General features: G+C 49.3%; 1 protein-coding gene across 4 annotated transcripts in view; it reads right to left on the reverse strand.

The window, feature by feature from the left end:
* Positions 1-14,370, reverse strand: part of RUFY3 (RUN and FYVE domain containing 3) — a 282,769-nt gene extending 268,399 nt beyond the window's left edge. For 2 of the 4 annotated variants that reach the window (XM_063920121.1, XM_063920122.1), the window contains exon 1: positions 13,517-14,367. In XM_063920121.1, coding sequence (XP_063776191.1) covers positions 13,517-13,979 — 463 coding nt within the window. In that variant the 5' untranslated portion in view covers positions 13,980-14,367. Of the gene's footprint in view, positions 1-13,516 lie in introns of all 4 variants that reach the window. The other 2 variants (XM_063920120.1, XM_063920125.1) reach the window with 2 other exon arrangements.
* Positions 14,371-15,784: the final 1,414 nt, after the last annotated feature.

The following is a 15,784-nucleotide window of genomic DNA, read 5'->3' on the forward strand; positions in this document are numbered from 1 at the left end:
ATACAAGGCTGGATGATGAAGTTCTGCCCACTTTAGTATGTGACTTACCTCCTTCATCGCTTTTCGTCTGTGAGTTCCTCCTTGATGGTTGAGGTACGCCACTGCCGTCGCATTGTCTGAGCGGATCTGGACTGGTTTTCCCAGAAGAATGTCCTTTGCCTGAATCAGTGCCATGTATATGGCCCGAAGTTCCAATGTGTTTATTGGCAGGCAACTTTCTTCCTTGGTCCATTGCCCCTGAAAACACAACCTTCCTGACACTGCTCTCCAGCCCTGGAGACTGGCATATGTCGTCAGAATTTCCCAATCTGATATTCAAAAGGGTCTCCCCTTGTCCAGATGGAATGTCTGTAGCCACCAGGCTAATGACCTCCTTACATCTATCGTAAGACACATAGGGGTAAACTTACTAAGGTGGGAGTTTTTTTTTTAAACTGGTGATGTTACCCATAGCAACCAATCAGATTCTACTTAACATTTATCAAGCTGCTTTTAGAAGATAATAGATAGAATCTGACTGGTTGCTATGGGCAACATCACCAGTTCTAAAAAAAACTCCCACCTTAGTAAATGTACCCCAGAGTCTGTGTTTTTATCGTCTGATGCAACCCATTCCATTTGGCAAGAATCAGATGCTGCAGAGGCCTCGAGTGGAACTGTGCATACTCCACCATGTCGAATGTTGACACCATCAAACCCATCACGCGCATTGCTGCGTGAATGGATACCTTTTGACTGTGTAACAAGTCCTGAATCCTTGACTGGACCTTGGATATCTTGTTCAGAGGTAAAATGACTCTCTGAAGACTTGAATCCAGTACAGCCCCCAAGTGAGTCATCCGTTGTGACACAACCAGAGACGATTTTGCTCAATTTATAAGCCATTACCACCATAAATAAGATTTTACTTACCGATAAATCTATTTCTCGGAGTCCGTAGTGGATGCTGGGGTTCCTGAAAGGACCATGGGGAATAGCGGCTCCGCAGGAGACAGGGCACAAAAAGTAAAGCTTTTTCAGATCAGGTGGTGTGCACTGGCTCCTCCCCCTATGACCCTCCTCCAGACTCCAGTTAGGTACTGTGCCCGGACGAGCGTACACAATAAGGGAGGATTTTGAATCCCGGGTAAGACTCATACCAGCCACACCAATCACACCGTACAACCTGTGATCTAAACCCAGTTAACAGTATGATAACAGCGGAGCCTCTGAAAGATGGCTTCCTTCAACAATAACCCGAATTAGTTAACAATAACTATGTACAATTTATGCAGATAATCCGCGCTTGGGATGGGCGCCCAGCATCCACTACGGACTCCGAGAAATAGATTTATCGGTAAGTAAAATCTTATTTTCTCTATCGTCCTAGTGGATGCTGGGGTTCCTGAAAGGACCATGGGGATTATACCAAAGCTCCCAAACGGGCGGGAGAGTGCGGATGACTCTGCAGCACCGAATGAGAGAACTCCAGGTCCTCCTTAGCCAGAGTATCAAATTTGTAAAATTTTACAAACGTGTTCTCCCCTGACCACGTAGCTGCTCGGCAAAGTTGTAATGCCGAGACCCCTCGGGCAGCCGCCCAAGATGAGCCCACCTTCCTTGTGGAGTGGGCCTTTACAGATTTAGGCTGTGGCAGGCCTGCCACAGAATGTGCAAGTTGGATTGTGCTACAGATCCAACGAGCAATCGTCTGCTTAGACGCAGGAGCACCCATCTTGTTGGGTGCATACAATATAAACAACGAGTCAGATTTTCTGACTCCAGCTGTCCTTGCAATATATATTTTTAATGCTCTGACAACGTCCAGTAACTTGGAGTCCTCCAAGTCACTTGTAGCCGCAGGCACTACAATAGGCTGGTTCAGATGAAATGCTGACACCACCTTAGGGAGAAAATGCGGACGAGTCCGCAGTTCTGCCCTGTCCGAATGGAAAATCAGATATGGGCTTTTATAAGATAAAGCTGCCAATTCTGATACTCTCCTGGCAGAAGCCAGGGCTAGCAGCATGGTCACTTTCCAAGTGAGATATTTCAAATCCACCTTATTTAGTGGTTCAAACCAATGAGATTTTAGAAAGTCCAAAACCACATTGAGATCCCACGGTGCCACTGGAGGCACCACAGGAGGCTGTATATGCAGCACTCCCTTAACAAAGGTCTGGACTTCAGGGACTGAAGCCAATTCTTTTTGAAAGAAAATCGACAGGGCCGAAATTTGAACCTTAATAGATCCCAATTTGAGACCCATAGACAATCCTGATTGCAGGAAATGTAGGAATCGACCCAGTTGAAATTCCTCCGTCGGAGCACTCCGATCTTCGCACCACGCAACATATTTTCGCCAAATTCGGTGATAATGTTGCACGGTTACTTCCTTCCTTGCTTTAATCAAAGTAGGAATGACTTCTTCCGGCATGCCTTTTTCCTTTAGGATCCGGCGTTCAACCGCCATGCCGTCAAACGCAGCCGCGGTAAGTCTTGAAACAGACAGGGACCCTGCTGAAGCAAGTCCCTCCTTAGAGGTAGAGGCCACGGATCTTCCGTGATCATCTCTTGAAGTTCCGGGTACCAAGTCCTTCTTGGCCAATCCGGAACCACTAGTATCGTTCTTACGCCTCTTTGCCGTATAATTCTCAATACTTTTGGTATGAGAGGCAGAGGAGGAAACACATACACCGACTGGTACACCCAAGGCGTTACCAGCGCGTCCACAGCTATTGCCTGCGGATCTCTTGACCTGGCGCAATACCTGTCCAGTTTTTTGTTGAGGCGAGACGCCATCATGTCCACCATTGGTCTTTCCCAACGGGTTACCAGCATGTGGAAGACTTCTGGATGAAGTCCCCACTCTCCCGGGTGAAGATCGTGTCTGCTGAGGAAGTCTGCTTCCCAGTTGTCCACTCCCGGGATGAACACTGCTGACAGTGCCATCACATGATTCTCTGCCCAGCGAAGAATCCTTGCAGCTTCTGCCATTGCACTCCTGCTTCTTGTGCCGCCCTGTCTGTTCACATGGGCGACTGCCGTGATGTTGTCCGACTGGATCAACACCGGTTTTCCCTGAAGCAGAGGTTCTGCCTGGCTTAGAGCATTGTATATTGCTCTTAGTTCCAGAATGTTTATGTGAAGAGACGTTTCCAGGCTCGTCCATACTCCCTGGAAGTTTCTTCCTTGTGTGACTGCTCCCCAGCCTCTCAGGCTGGCGTCCGTGGTCACCAGGATCCAATCCTGTATGCCGAATCTGCGGCCCTCCAATAGATGAGGACTCTGCAACCACCACAGAAGAGACACCCTTGTCCTTGGAGACAGGGTTATCCGTAGGTGCATCTGAAGATGCGACCCTGACCATTTGTCCAACAGATCCCTTTGGAAAATTCTTGCGTGGAATCTGCCGAATGGAATTGCTTCGTAAGAAGCCACCATTTTTCCCAGGACTCTTGTGCATTGATGTACAGACACCTTTCCTGGTTTTAGGAGGTTCCTGACAAGGTCGGATAACTCCTTGGCTTTTTCCTCCGGGAGAAAAACCTTTTTCTGAACCGTGTCCAGAATCATCCCTAGGAACAGCAGACGAGTTGTCGGCATTAACTGGGATTTTGGAATATTCAGAATCCACCCGTGCTGTTTTAGCACTTCTTGAGACAGTGCTAATCCCATCTCTAGCTGTTCTCTGGACCTCGCCCTTATTAGGAGATCGTCCAAGTATGGGATAATTAATATGCCTTTTCTTCGAAGAAGAATCATCATCTCGGCCATTACCTTTGTAAAGATCCGAGGTGCCGTGGACAATCCGAACGGCAGCGTCTGAAACTGATAGTGACAGTTTTGTACAACGAACCTGAGGTACCCCTGGTGTGAGGGGTAAATTGGAACGTGGAGATACGCATCCTTGATGTCCAAGGATACCATAAAGTCCCCCTCTTCCAGGTTCGCTATCACTGCTCTGAGTGACTCCATCTTGAACTTGAACTTCTTTATGTACAGGTTCAAGGACTTCAGATTTAGAATAGGCCTTACCGAGCCATCCGGCTTCGGTACCACAAAAAGAGTGGAATAATACCCCTTCCCTTGTTGTAGAAGAGGTACCTTGACTATCACCTGCTGAGAGTACAGCTTGTGAATGGCTTCCAAAACCGTCTCCCTTTCGGAGGGGGACGTTGGTAAAGCAGACTTCAGGAAACGGCGAGGTGGATCTGTCTCTAATTCCAACCTGTACCCTTGAGATATTATCTGCAGGATCCAGGGATCTACCTGCGAGTGAGCCCACTGCGCGCTGTAATTTTTGAGACGACCGCCCACCGTCCCCGAGTCCGCTTGAGAAGCCCCAGCGTCATGCTGAGGCTTTTGTAGAAGCCGGGGAGGGCTTCTGTTCCTGGGAAGGAGCTGCGTGTTGCTGTCTCTTCCCTCGACCTCTGCCTCGTGGCAGATATGAATAGCCCTTTGCTCTCTTATTTTTAAAGGAACGAAAGGGCTGCGGTTGAAAAGTCGGTGCCTTTTTCTGTTGGGGAGTGACTTGAGGTAGAAAGGTGGATTTCCCGGCTGTAGCCGTGGCCACCAAATCTGATAGACCGACTCCAAATAACTCCTCCCCTTTATACGGCAAAACTTCCATATGCCGTTTTGAATCCGCATCGCCTGTCCACTGTCGCGTCCATAAAGCTCTTCTGGCCGAAATGGACATAGCACTTACCCGTGATGCCAGTGTGCAGATATCCCTCTGTGCATCACGCATATAAAGAAATGCATCCTTTATTTGTTCTAACGACAGTAAAATATTGTCCCTGTCCAGGGTATCAATATTTTCAATCAGGGACTCTGACCAAACTACCCCAGCACTGCCCATCCAGGCAGTCGCTACAGCTGGTCGTAGTATAACACCTGCATGTGTGTATATACTTTTTTGGATATTTTCCATCCGCCTATCTGATGGATCTTTAAGTGCGGCCGTCTCAGGAGAGGGTAACGCCACTTGTTTAGATAAGCGTGTTAGCGCCTTGTCCACCCTAGGAGGTGTTTCCCAGCGCTCCCTAACCTCTGGCGGGAAAGGGTATAATGCCAATAATTTCTTTGAAATTATCAGCTTTTTATCAGGGGCAACCCACGCTTCATTACACACGTCATTTAATTCTTCTGATTCAGGAAAAACTATAGGTAGTTTTTTCATACCCCACATAATACCCTGTTTAGTGGTACCTGTAGTATCAGCTAAATGTAACGCCTCCTTCATTGCCAAAATCATATAACGTGTGGCCCTACTGGAAAATACGGTTGAATCGTCACCGTCACCACTGGAGTCAGTGCCTGCGTCTGGGTCTGTGTCGACCGACTGAGGCAAAGGGCGTTTCACAGCCCCTGACGGTGTTTGAGTCGCCTGGACAGGCACTAATTGATTGTCCGGCCGCCTCATGTCGTCAAACGACTGCTTTAGCGTGTTGACACTATCCCGTAGTTCCATAAATAAAGGCATCCATTCTGGTGTCGACTCCCTAGGGGGTGACATCCTCATATTTGGCAATTGCTCCGCCTCCACACCAATATCGTCCTCATACATGTCGACACACACGTACCGACACACAGCAGACACACAGGGAATGCTCCTAACGAAGACAGGACCCACTAGCCCTTTGGGGAGACAGAGGGAGAGTTTGCCAGCACACACCAAAAGCGCTATATATATATCAGGGATAGCCTTATAATAAGTGCTCCCTTATAGCTGCTTTGTTATATCAAAATATCGCCATAAATTTGCCCCCCCCTCTCTGTTTTACCCTGTTTCTGTAGTGCAGTGCAGGGGAGAGACTTGGGAGCCGTCCTGACCAGCGGAGCTGTGAGAGGAAATGGCGCCGTGTGCTGAGGAGATAGGCCCCGCCCCTTTTCTGGCGGGCTCGTCTCCCGCTATTTAGAAAAATCAGGCAGGGGTTAAATATCTCCATATAGCCTCTAGGGGCTATATGTGAGGTATTTTTAGCCTTTATAGGTATTCATTTGCCTCCCAGGGCGCCCCCCTCCCAGCGCCCTGCACCCTCAGTGACTGCCGTGTGAAGTGTGCTGAGAGGAAAATGGCGCACAGCTGCAGTGCTGTGCGCTACCTTTAGAAGACTGCAGGAGTCTTCAGCCGCCGATTCTGGACCTCTTCTGACTTCAGCATCTGCAAGGGGGCCGGCGGCGCGGCTCCGGTGACCATCCAGGCTGTACCTGTGATCGTCCCTCTGGAGCTTGATGTCCAGTAGCCAAGAAGCCAATCCATCCTGCACGCAGGTGAGTTGACTCCTTCTCCCCTCAGTCCCTCGCTGCAGTGATCCTGTTGCCAGCAGGAATCACTGTAAAATAAAAAACCTAGCTAAACTTTTTCTAAGCAGCTCTTTAGGAGAGCCACCTAGATTGCACCCTTCTCGGCCGGGCACAAAAATCTAACTGGAGTCTGGAGGAGGGTCATAGGGGGAGGAGCCAGTGCACACCACCTGATCTGAAAAAGCTTTACTTTTTGTGCCCTGTCTCCTGCGGAGCCGCTATTCCCCATGGTCCTTTCAGGAACCCCAGCATCCACTAGGACGATAGAGAAATCTTGGTAAATACTCTGGGAGCTGTGGCTAACCCAATAGGTAAAGCCAGGAACTGAAAATGCTGTTGGAGGATAGCGAACCTGAGATAGCACTGATGGGACAGTGCTATAGGAACATGTAGGTAAGTATCCTGTATATCCAGGGATAGCATATAATCCCCTGACTCCATGACCAAAATAATGGAACGTAACGTCTCCATGTGAAACAGAGGTACCCAAATGTATCTGTTCAGTACTTTGAGATTGAGCCAAAATGACCCATTTGGCTTCTGAACTAAAAACAGGTTGGAGTGAAAACCATGTCCTCGTTGTGCAGGTGGAACTGGAATGACTACTCCTGACTGAAGCAATTTCTGAACTGCTTCTAACAAAGCCCTGGCCTTCGACTCTACCCGAGACGGGCTGGTCCTGCACCCAGGCATCTGTTGTAGACTGCTGTCAGATCTGTGCAAACTGAAGAAGTCGGCCCTCCACCCTGGGGTCCCCCAGGTTGAGTCCCGCACCATCAGGCTGATGGCTTATTATCTGTCTTCCCAACCGGTCCTCTGGTAGCCCAATGCTTTTTAGTCTTACCAGACTTGTTGTATTGGGGCTGCTTGCCATCACTTTTTCCTACCTTTTTTTAGCTTTTCCTTGAGACCGAAAGGGCAGAAAAGCCGGAACTTTAGGTTTGAAATTGTATGTGGAAGGAAACCTGATCTTCTTGGAGTCTGCTTCTGACTCCAGAATATCTGTCAATTCTTTACCAAAAAGAATATCTCCAGAAAAGGGCAAAGATTTCAAAACCTTCTTAGATTCTGAATCAGTTTTCCACGTACGTAGCCAAACTGCTCTGCAGGCAGCTATTGTTGAAGCTGATGCCCTGGAGGCAATAGTACCCATATCCAATGCTGCTTCTTCCAGGAACATTGCAGCCTGTTTTATATGTGCTATATGGGATTTTTGCTCTCTAGAAGCTATAGAAAAATCCCCCTCCAATGCATCAGCCCAGGCAGCCACTGCCTTTGCCATCCAAGCTGAAGCCATGGCTGGCCTTATGACTGCCCCAGACAGGGAAAAAAATGGTTTTTAGAAAACCATCCACTCTCCTATCCGTGACATCATTTAATGATGGTAAAGGTAATGCAGATTTTCGCACTATTCGAATTACATGCGTATCTACTTTAGGAGCCACCTCCCTTTTCAAACAATCCCCAGCTTGAGGAGGATAATAGGAATTCCATTTCTTAGGAATTCTAAACTTCTTATTGGGCGTAGCCCAAGCCTCTTCCATAATTTCCATCAGCTGATCTGACCCTGGAAACAGCTGATCTGACCCTGGAAACTCAGTCATAACTGTTTTGGGATGTTTAAACACAGGTGCCTTGGTTTTAACAGGCTCTGCTGAATCCTCTAAGGATATAATGGCTTTCATTGCTTTAATTAACTCAGCTATATCCACTGAGCTGAGACCGTCCTCCCCCTCTTCGTATGCCGAAGGAGAATTAATTGAGCTTTCATCTTCCGATGAACCCTCATCTGAATCATGTGTAGTCTGTCAGGGTGAAGATTTGCTTACCACCGGCTTATCAGCTTGTTTCTTTTGAGAGGCTGCTGCTGGAAGTTATACACCATTGGTGGGGAGCTGCATGTAAGGGTTAATAGTGTAACCTATCCCCGGTACAGGAGTTGGAGTAATTATCCGTTCAGCTATACTGGATAAAGTCTGTGCAAACATAGCCCAAGGTGGATTCATCTGCACCTGAATCTGCCTTGTATTTTTCATTAACCCCTGGTGAAAGCTAAAACAATTTGCACACAAACCATCCTGAACCAGATCCTGAGAGTATAACACAGCTTTGCAAGACAAACATGATATGAGTGTTGGTGTTGCTGTGAGTGTACCTTCCTCACCTTTGCCGCTCTTAGACATGATAAATAATCAACACTTCCACAGTGTACTACACAATTTGTGACTGTAATCACTTTAAATTTCTTAAAATGATCTACAATCCGACCCTACCCATGCACCAGCATTGAGGATCGGAATAAACAAACTGACAGAAATATAGTAAAGTCAGCAATCACACTAGCAGTCAGTCACGTTATACATTAGTATAATAAGCAATATGAGCACATCAGCAACTACATTTTAAGTATGTAGGAGAACATATTACTGCATCATGTTTAAACTGATCTAACATATTCAGACGCAATGCGAAAGAAACCACAGGAAATGTATACAGACTCAAATGCAATAGGCACTTGTCTAACTATTCGTACTCTAAGGGTAGATAGAGACTTAGGGGGTCATTCTGACCCGATCGCACGCTGCATTTGTTTGCAGCGGTGCGATCGGGTCAGAAATGCACGCAGGCGCATGCCAGAAGGGCCAAAGGCCGTCGTTGCCTAGTGATTGCCTCTGCCTGATTGACAGGCAGAGGTGGTTGCTGGGCGGGAGGAGGCTGGATGGCGGCGTTAAGCCGTGGTTTAAAGGGCGCGGTCTGGCCAACACAGACATGGCCGGACCATTGGGGGGCGGGCCACGATGGCTGCGTGACGTTACACGCAGCCGCTGCGACCCGGGCAGCGGAGAGGTACTCCTGAAATGCAAAAAAAAAAGGGGGGGGGCGTCACTGACATGTGGGGCGGACTAGCCCTGTGCTGAATGTCCACCCGCATGTCTGAGTGCCTGATAGTAGGTGTGCTTAATTTAGCATGGCTACGATCAACTCGGAATGACCCCCTAAGTGCTGTATAACCGGGACTGATCAATACGTTAGCAAATGCTGAGTGAATCCAGACGTTACTAGTGTACACTGCCACTCCATGAACCTATAGTGAACACAGGCGCTCAGTGAACACGAATGCACCAGTCACACAACCGCCTATGCTGCGACTAGGTCCCCTTCGTGTACGGCATCTGAGACAGAAGCGGGAAACAGTTCATGGCGGGAGACTCGGAGGAAACTGGTCATGAACCGGGGGGAAGGAGCGACCAGGAGAGCGTCTGAATCCCCACTGCTGACATCAACCCTAGGGATCTCAGCCTCATACTATTCCTGGAGCCTCTGATCCCTAAGGCCTAACGCTGGTGCACCCAAGGTGGCAGCAGCGTCAACGACTGTTTGGTGGTCTCCTCACAAAACAGAGCGGCTGTGTCCGTATTACCCTTCTAAGCGGAACCGATACCTTACCTTCTCACCGTGCTCCGGCACAGCCTGGTAACGTCTGCTGGACCTGCTAGTATATCAGACACAGATGCCCGCCGAAACAGCACTGTACTCGTTGACAAGTGTTGTCGCGACCCGGCGGAGATTTGTTGGCGCGACTCTAAGGTACATATAAGACGCTGTTTAGAAAGATCACTCAGAAAAATAATAAGACTATAAAAATAAATTAAGAAAGCTTAGGGCTGCTAAAAACCAGTAGCCCTCTGACCATGGTACGGCTCCTGAAGCACCAAACAAAAAAAATGATTGGCCTGAGCAAGGAGGCGGGGATATATGGACGGGCCCGTTGCATGCTCGGAGGCCGGAAAAGCTTTGACCGATTGGTGCAAATTCGCTGTCGCTTCATCATATCCCATTGTTATCCTGCGGATAACCTGTGGACCCTGCCGGACAAATCTCTTGCGTTGTTATTCTGACACCCCATTACAGTCCTCTCTTGGAGAGAGAAAGTCCCAGCCAACCAGCGCCTAACTGCCATGTTACAGGCTGTGCTTGAAAAATGACATGAGCTGATTGAATGGTACTTTATCTCTCTCCAATGCTTAATAAATATGTCACCATGTGCCTATCTCTATGCTTGGTTTCAAAGCCATCAGTGTGAACTTGCACTTCCTTGGTGTGATAGATCCATCTGAATTTACACTTCCATACAACTATGCGCGGTCCGCACTTCCATTGACACGCACAGGACAAATCCCAGCTAAACTTGCCAACACCATAGTACCACCCAGTTACGCCCATTAAGCCACAAGTGGAAATTAGACTGAATTGTGTATGACTCAACAACCCTCGTAATTGTATATGCTTGACTACAGAGAGCACACAGGGCAAAAGCACAAAACAAACATCTGCAAAACTGACTGCACCAGCCCCTGTATGTTTCACTGAACAGATGGAGCCACACTAATAGTGCCTCCGTCTGTGCGCGCCTATCACTTTGTCAGAGAGATAAAGTCTCTATTTTGTGTCAGAGAGCACGCGCCCTATTCATTGCAATGGGAGCGTTTCTGTGCACTCCCGTGGCGTGGCTAGGCGCCGGATCGCCTAGTCACACCGGGAGTGCACGTTTGCGATGGAGCAGCATCAGATGTCACCATATGCTTATATTTACAAAAAGAATCATTGTTATGTATGGAATCTTTACATCGGCCACCAGTTCCAGGAAGGTTTTTGTGAGCTGATCAAACAAAATGAGATATAGTCTATAGTTCCCAAAGCCTTTGTGAAGTCACTAATTCTCAATGAAATGATCAGCTGTGTTTCACAAACATTGTTTGAGCCGCCAAAATGGCTACTTCCACTGTGTGTAGGCATTGTGAACAGTAATACTATAATTATGATCATTAGCAATGACAGTGTTTCTTGACTGCTGCCCTAAGTGGTAGGGAGGGTATACAGAGAGGCGGGGCGGTAGGGAGGGGATACAGAGATGCAGGCCGGTACGGAGGGGATACAGAGACGCGGGCGGTAGGGAGGGGATACAGAGAAGCGGGGAGGTAGGGAGGGGATACAGAGGCGTAGGGAGGAGCGGATAGAGACGTGGGGAGGTAGGGAGGGGATACAGAGACGCAGAGCGGTAGGGAGGGGATACAGAGACGCGTGGCGGTATGGAAGGGACGCAGAGACACGTGGCGGTATGGAAGGGACGCAGTGACGGGGGGCGGTAGGAAGGGGATAGAGAGACACGGGGCGGTAGGAAGGGGATAGAGAGATGCAGGGAGGGGATACAGAGAGACAGGGCGGTAGGGAGGGGATGCAGCGGCGCAGGGCAGTAGGGAGGGGATACAGAGGCAGGGGCGGTAGGGACGGGATACAGAGGCAGGGGCGGTAGGGACGGGATACAGAGGCAGGGGCGGTAGGGACGGGATAGAGAGACGTGGGGCGGTCGGAAGGGGATAGAGAGACGCAGGGCAGTAGGGAGGGGATACAGAGACACAGGGCAGTAGGGAGGGAATGCAGCGGCGCAGGGCGGAAGGGAGGGGATACAGAGACGCAGGCCGGTACGGAGGGGATACAGAGACGCGGGCGGTAGGGAGGGGATACAGAGACGCAGAGCGGTAGGGAAGGGATACAGAGACGCAGAGCGGTGGGGACGACTTACTACAAGTTTTATAACCATCGGATATTTCCAGTGGTTGGAGTATTCAGGAGGAGACCAGATAAGAGATTTATCTAATTCTTGACTTTTTGACTGATTGACTCTATTGGGACATTCATGTTCTATAATTGAGAGATTTCTGCTTTGAGAAAAAAGTCTCTGGAAGAATTTATTTTAAAATTTAGTATGATCCTATCCATTTACAACTAGAAGGATTGGCTTCATATCCGTAAGACACCGAATAAGGAGTGTCATATACCTTCTTAAGTGCGCAGGAACCTTTTTCTTTATTTGTATTGTATTCTTGTGATTGGTGAAGTCACTTCTAGTTCCAGCAGCCGGTTTACCAGCAAGGAGCGCAGGTGGTAACTTTGTTTCTTTTCATTCAGGTATACAAATGCCCCCCAACAGTGTCAGGTATACAAATGCCCCCAACAGTGCCAGGTCCACAAATGCCCACCCCCCCCCCCCTACTTTGCTGCTCACCGCTGCTCCATCCAGCGGGTGTCGGGGACAGGACAGGGAGGAGAGCGCGGCTATGTCGGGCGGCGGCGTGTAGGACCTCAAACCAGCCGCCGGTTCGTGAGACAATCAGAGCTTGCGGACCGACAGCGGCGGCTCCTGACTGGCTGCCGGTCCGCAAGCTCTGATTGGCTCATGAACAGGCGGATGATTTGAGAACTTACCTGCCGCCGGACATAGCTGCTGCAGCACTCTCCTCCCTGACAGCTGAGACACGCTGCCGCCGGACTGAGCGGCAGCGTCTCACCGACACAAGCGGGTGGGCCGGAACCAACGGCTTTGCGGGCCTTATAGTGCCCGCGGGCCGGAGGTACCCCACCCCTGCTATACCTACTCTTTCATATAGCTGTGTTCAGCGAAATCTGCAATATGGCAAAAATATATTAAGTACTGTAGTACCAGATACCTGACAGTTGTCATTCAAATATTTATAACCAGTTAAATCACTGACATGTCGGTCTTTGGCTATCTGTTGTTCTTTGCCCAATTTTGGATTACCACGGGTGTGCACGCTCCCGATAACCATGGTATCAAAGTTTAAAATAGTGGTCGCTGGGTTTTCAATGCTAAAAACCCTGCAGCGCGAGTGGAAAACAAATTATACTGAACCCTTCTGTGGTCTCTGCAGCTCCCGGTGATCTCCCCTCCATCTCTGTACTGGGGAGAGGGCTGATGGGAGTCCCAGGGGCTGGTGGGAGATGTAGTACTCCAAGCAGCTGCCTCCTGGGGAAATACACTATCGGGAGGGTGGAGGAGTGTCTCACACTCTCACTTAAAACATTGGCGCAGATGTATTAACCTTGAGAAGGAATAAAAAAGTGATAAAGCAGTGATAACGTACCAGCCAATCATAATGGATTCAAAAAATGACAGTTATACGCTAATTGGCTGGAGCGTTATCACCTTGCGCTTACCACTGCTGAATCACTTCTCAATCTCTTCTCCAGGCTTAATACATTTGCCCCAATATTAGGTCTACAACATGAAATGAAAATCTTGAATACAAAGCAACATTTGTTGTAACTGCACATAAACAAAACACACCTTATTACACAGAAATATAAGCGGCTCATCACTGTAATCAGAAGCCTACAGTAATAATGAAGCATAATTTTTACTCACTTTTCTGCACTTTGTCTGTACTGTTGGTGCCCGCACTGCCTGGCCCCGTGTAATTCATCATCAGCATCATGAGCTGCAGGGAGGATGTGGGGGAAAGAGCCCCTGGTCCGGGTGATGGGAGGTCTGGGTTCCCTGGCTGGGATGAGGAAGATGAGGACAAGGAAGAGGAGGGAGAGGCGCGGGAGTATTCGTGTAGGAGCTGCACCCCAGCTTCAGGAGCACTGCAGGGGGCAGATCTCACATGCTGCTTGTGCCTCCTTGCACCTGGATAAAGGAATATGGGCGGAGGCAATGGAGATGCAGGGGGGGAATGCTCTGCTTGCTGGCAGACGCTCTCCTCCAGGTGTAGAGGGATAGCTTTCATGTCACGCCCATGCAGAGCTGTCCCCTGGGGGCTGCCATTGCCGTGCACCCCTGTGCCGGGCTGGAAGCCGTTCTCCTCCTGCTGCTGCTCCCCTTCCATGCTCAGCTGCACGGGGTGTGACGAGTGTCTCCGCTCCCTGCTGATGCTGTCGGTGCTTGCTTTGGCGCTGCTCTGAGGCTCTATCTGCTGGTACCCTCACAAAGCTCCTCTGATCATCCTTACTGTGCCTTATCCTCTGCGTGTCTCCCCCTGCCAGCCCTGCTCACTCACACTCCATGCTGACACACGCTGAGGGAGCGGAGAGTGTCAGGCTACACACGGGAGTCACACCGGGGTGAGGAGGGAGCAGCGCACCCCTAGCTAGAAGCTAACTAGCAGACGTCAGTCATAGAGAAGGACACTCTCTCCCGGCCAACGTACGTACAGTACGCCCGGAACTCTCCCGTCAGCCAGAGGAGGAAGCAGACACTACACAGACTCGGGCTCTTCCTTAGCTGCTGCTCCGCCCTCATCACACCCCTCCTAAGGCTGTAGCCACACACGCCTGCTGGTGACACTGCAGACAGTGTGTGCATGAGCGACAGCGACTCGCTATTAGCAAGATTGATTTAATAAAACTGGATTTATCATGAGATTCAATGCATTAGATGTAGACAAAACAAATACTTGTAGTATAGTAAGTGTTCTCGATGAATAAATGTAGTATTTAGCTAGTTTTTGTATGCATAACTGGTGAGCGGACTGTAATTCCAAAAACTGTCTACAGTAACACTCACTCACTCTCTCTCTCTCTCTCTCTCTCTCTCTCTCTCTCTCTCTCTCTCTCTCTCTCTGTGTTTCTGCCTAAACTCTACGTATAGATATAGATCTGTACCCATAGATGTATTCATATATAGTTAAAGGTGGACACAAACACATATATATAGCTAGATAGATAGATAGATAGATAGATAGATAGATAGATAGATAGATAGAGTAGTCGAAGTGGAAATTTTGGAGTGGGGGTATGGAAAAGTGAAGGTAGTAATAAGGATGGAGAGGCCGACTTACCGGCGCCCCCACCTGGGGGCCAACCAATAACTGAGACAAGACTATGTACTTTTGGGCAAATTAAATAGGTCACAGCTTTATTTATTAATCACTTAAACACAACAAACCAGATCGCAGGGCAAGAGGGGAAGCGGTGCGTAATGGCTCTATCAATGTTGTACCACCTGGGGCGTGCCCGTCCCAACCTTGTAGGTACGCGACCACGCCCCCTACCATTTTGGGACCAGCTACCATCCGCACAGCACCCTGACCTGGCGCGCAACCCGTATGGCCCATTCCGCATTATTGCTGGAACCAGGCGTGCGGCCACCTATTGGTGAATATGCGAGGCATTCTGACAATCCCCTACTTTCATGCCTTGTGCACTGCTCCGTCCCCGCCACCCGAGGTCCCCTTGACCGGGGGACCGAAGCCCCACCCTGCGGCTACCACCCTAACTCTTCCAGGGCATCCTGCACAGCGTTGTTGAATATGTCCAGGCCTATGCTGGACAGGTGCACCTTATGGCCAAGTCGTTGTGCTGAATGGTGCTTCCGCCACTGGCTGTGACCAACTTACTGATGGCTGCATTTACCTTCTTTCTGGCCCTGTCAATTCCTGACCCCACCCTGGCTCCCCTCCAAGTTAAACTCGGGATGATTTTTGACCATATTATGTGTACGTTGCCCCACTGCGCCTTTATCCAAGCCATGTCTTCCCGGGCAAGCTTAATAATATCTAGTGATTTGATCTTACCGAGGTCGTTTCCCCCAAGGTGAAACACAATCGCGTTGGGCCGGCCCGCCTCCCATTCGGCCTTGCGCAAGGCCTCTCTGGCCTGCACCCATGACATACCCCTGTGGCCGAACCAGAAT

This window comes from Pseudophryne corroboree, chromosome 1, assembly GCF_028390025.1.
Source record: "Pseudophryne corroboree isolate aPseCor3 chromosome 1, aPseCor3.hap2, whole genome shotgun sequence".
NCBI lineage: Eukaryota > Metazoa > Chordata > Amphibia > Anura > Myobatrachidae > Pseudophryne > Pseudophryne corroboree.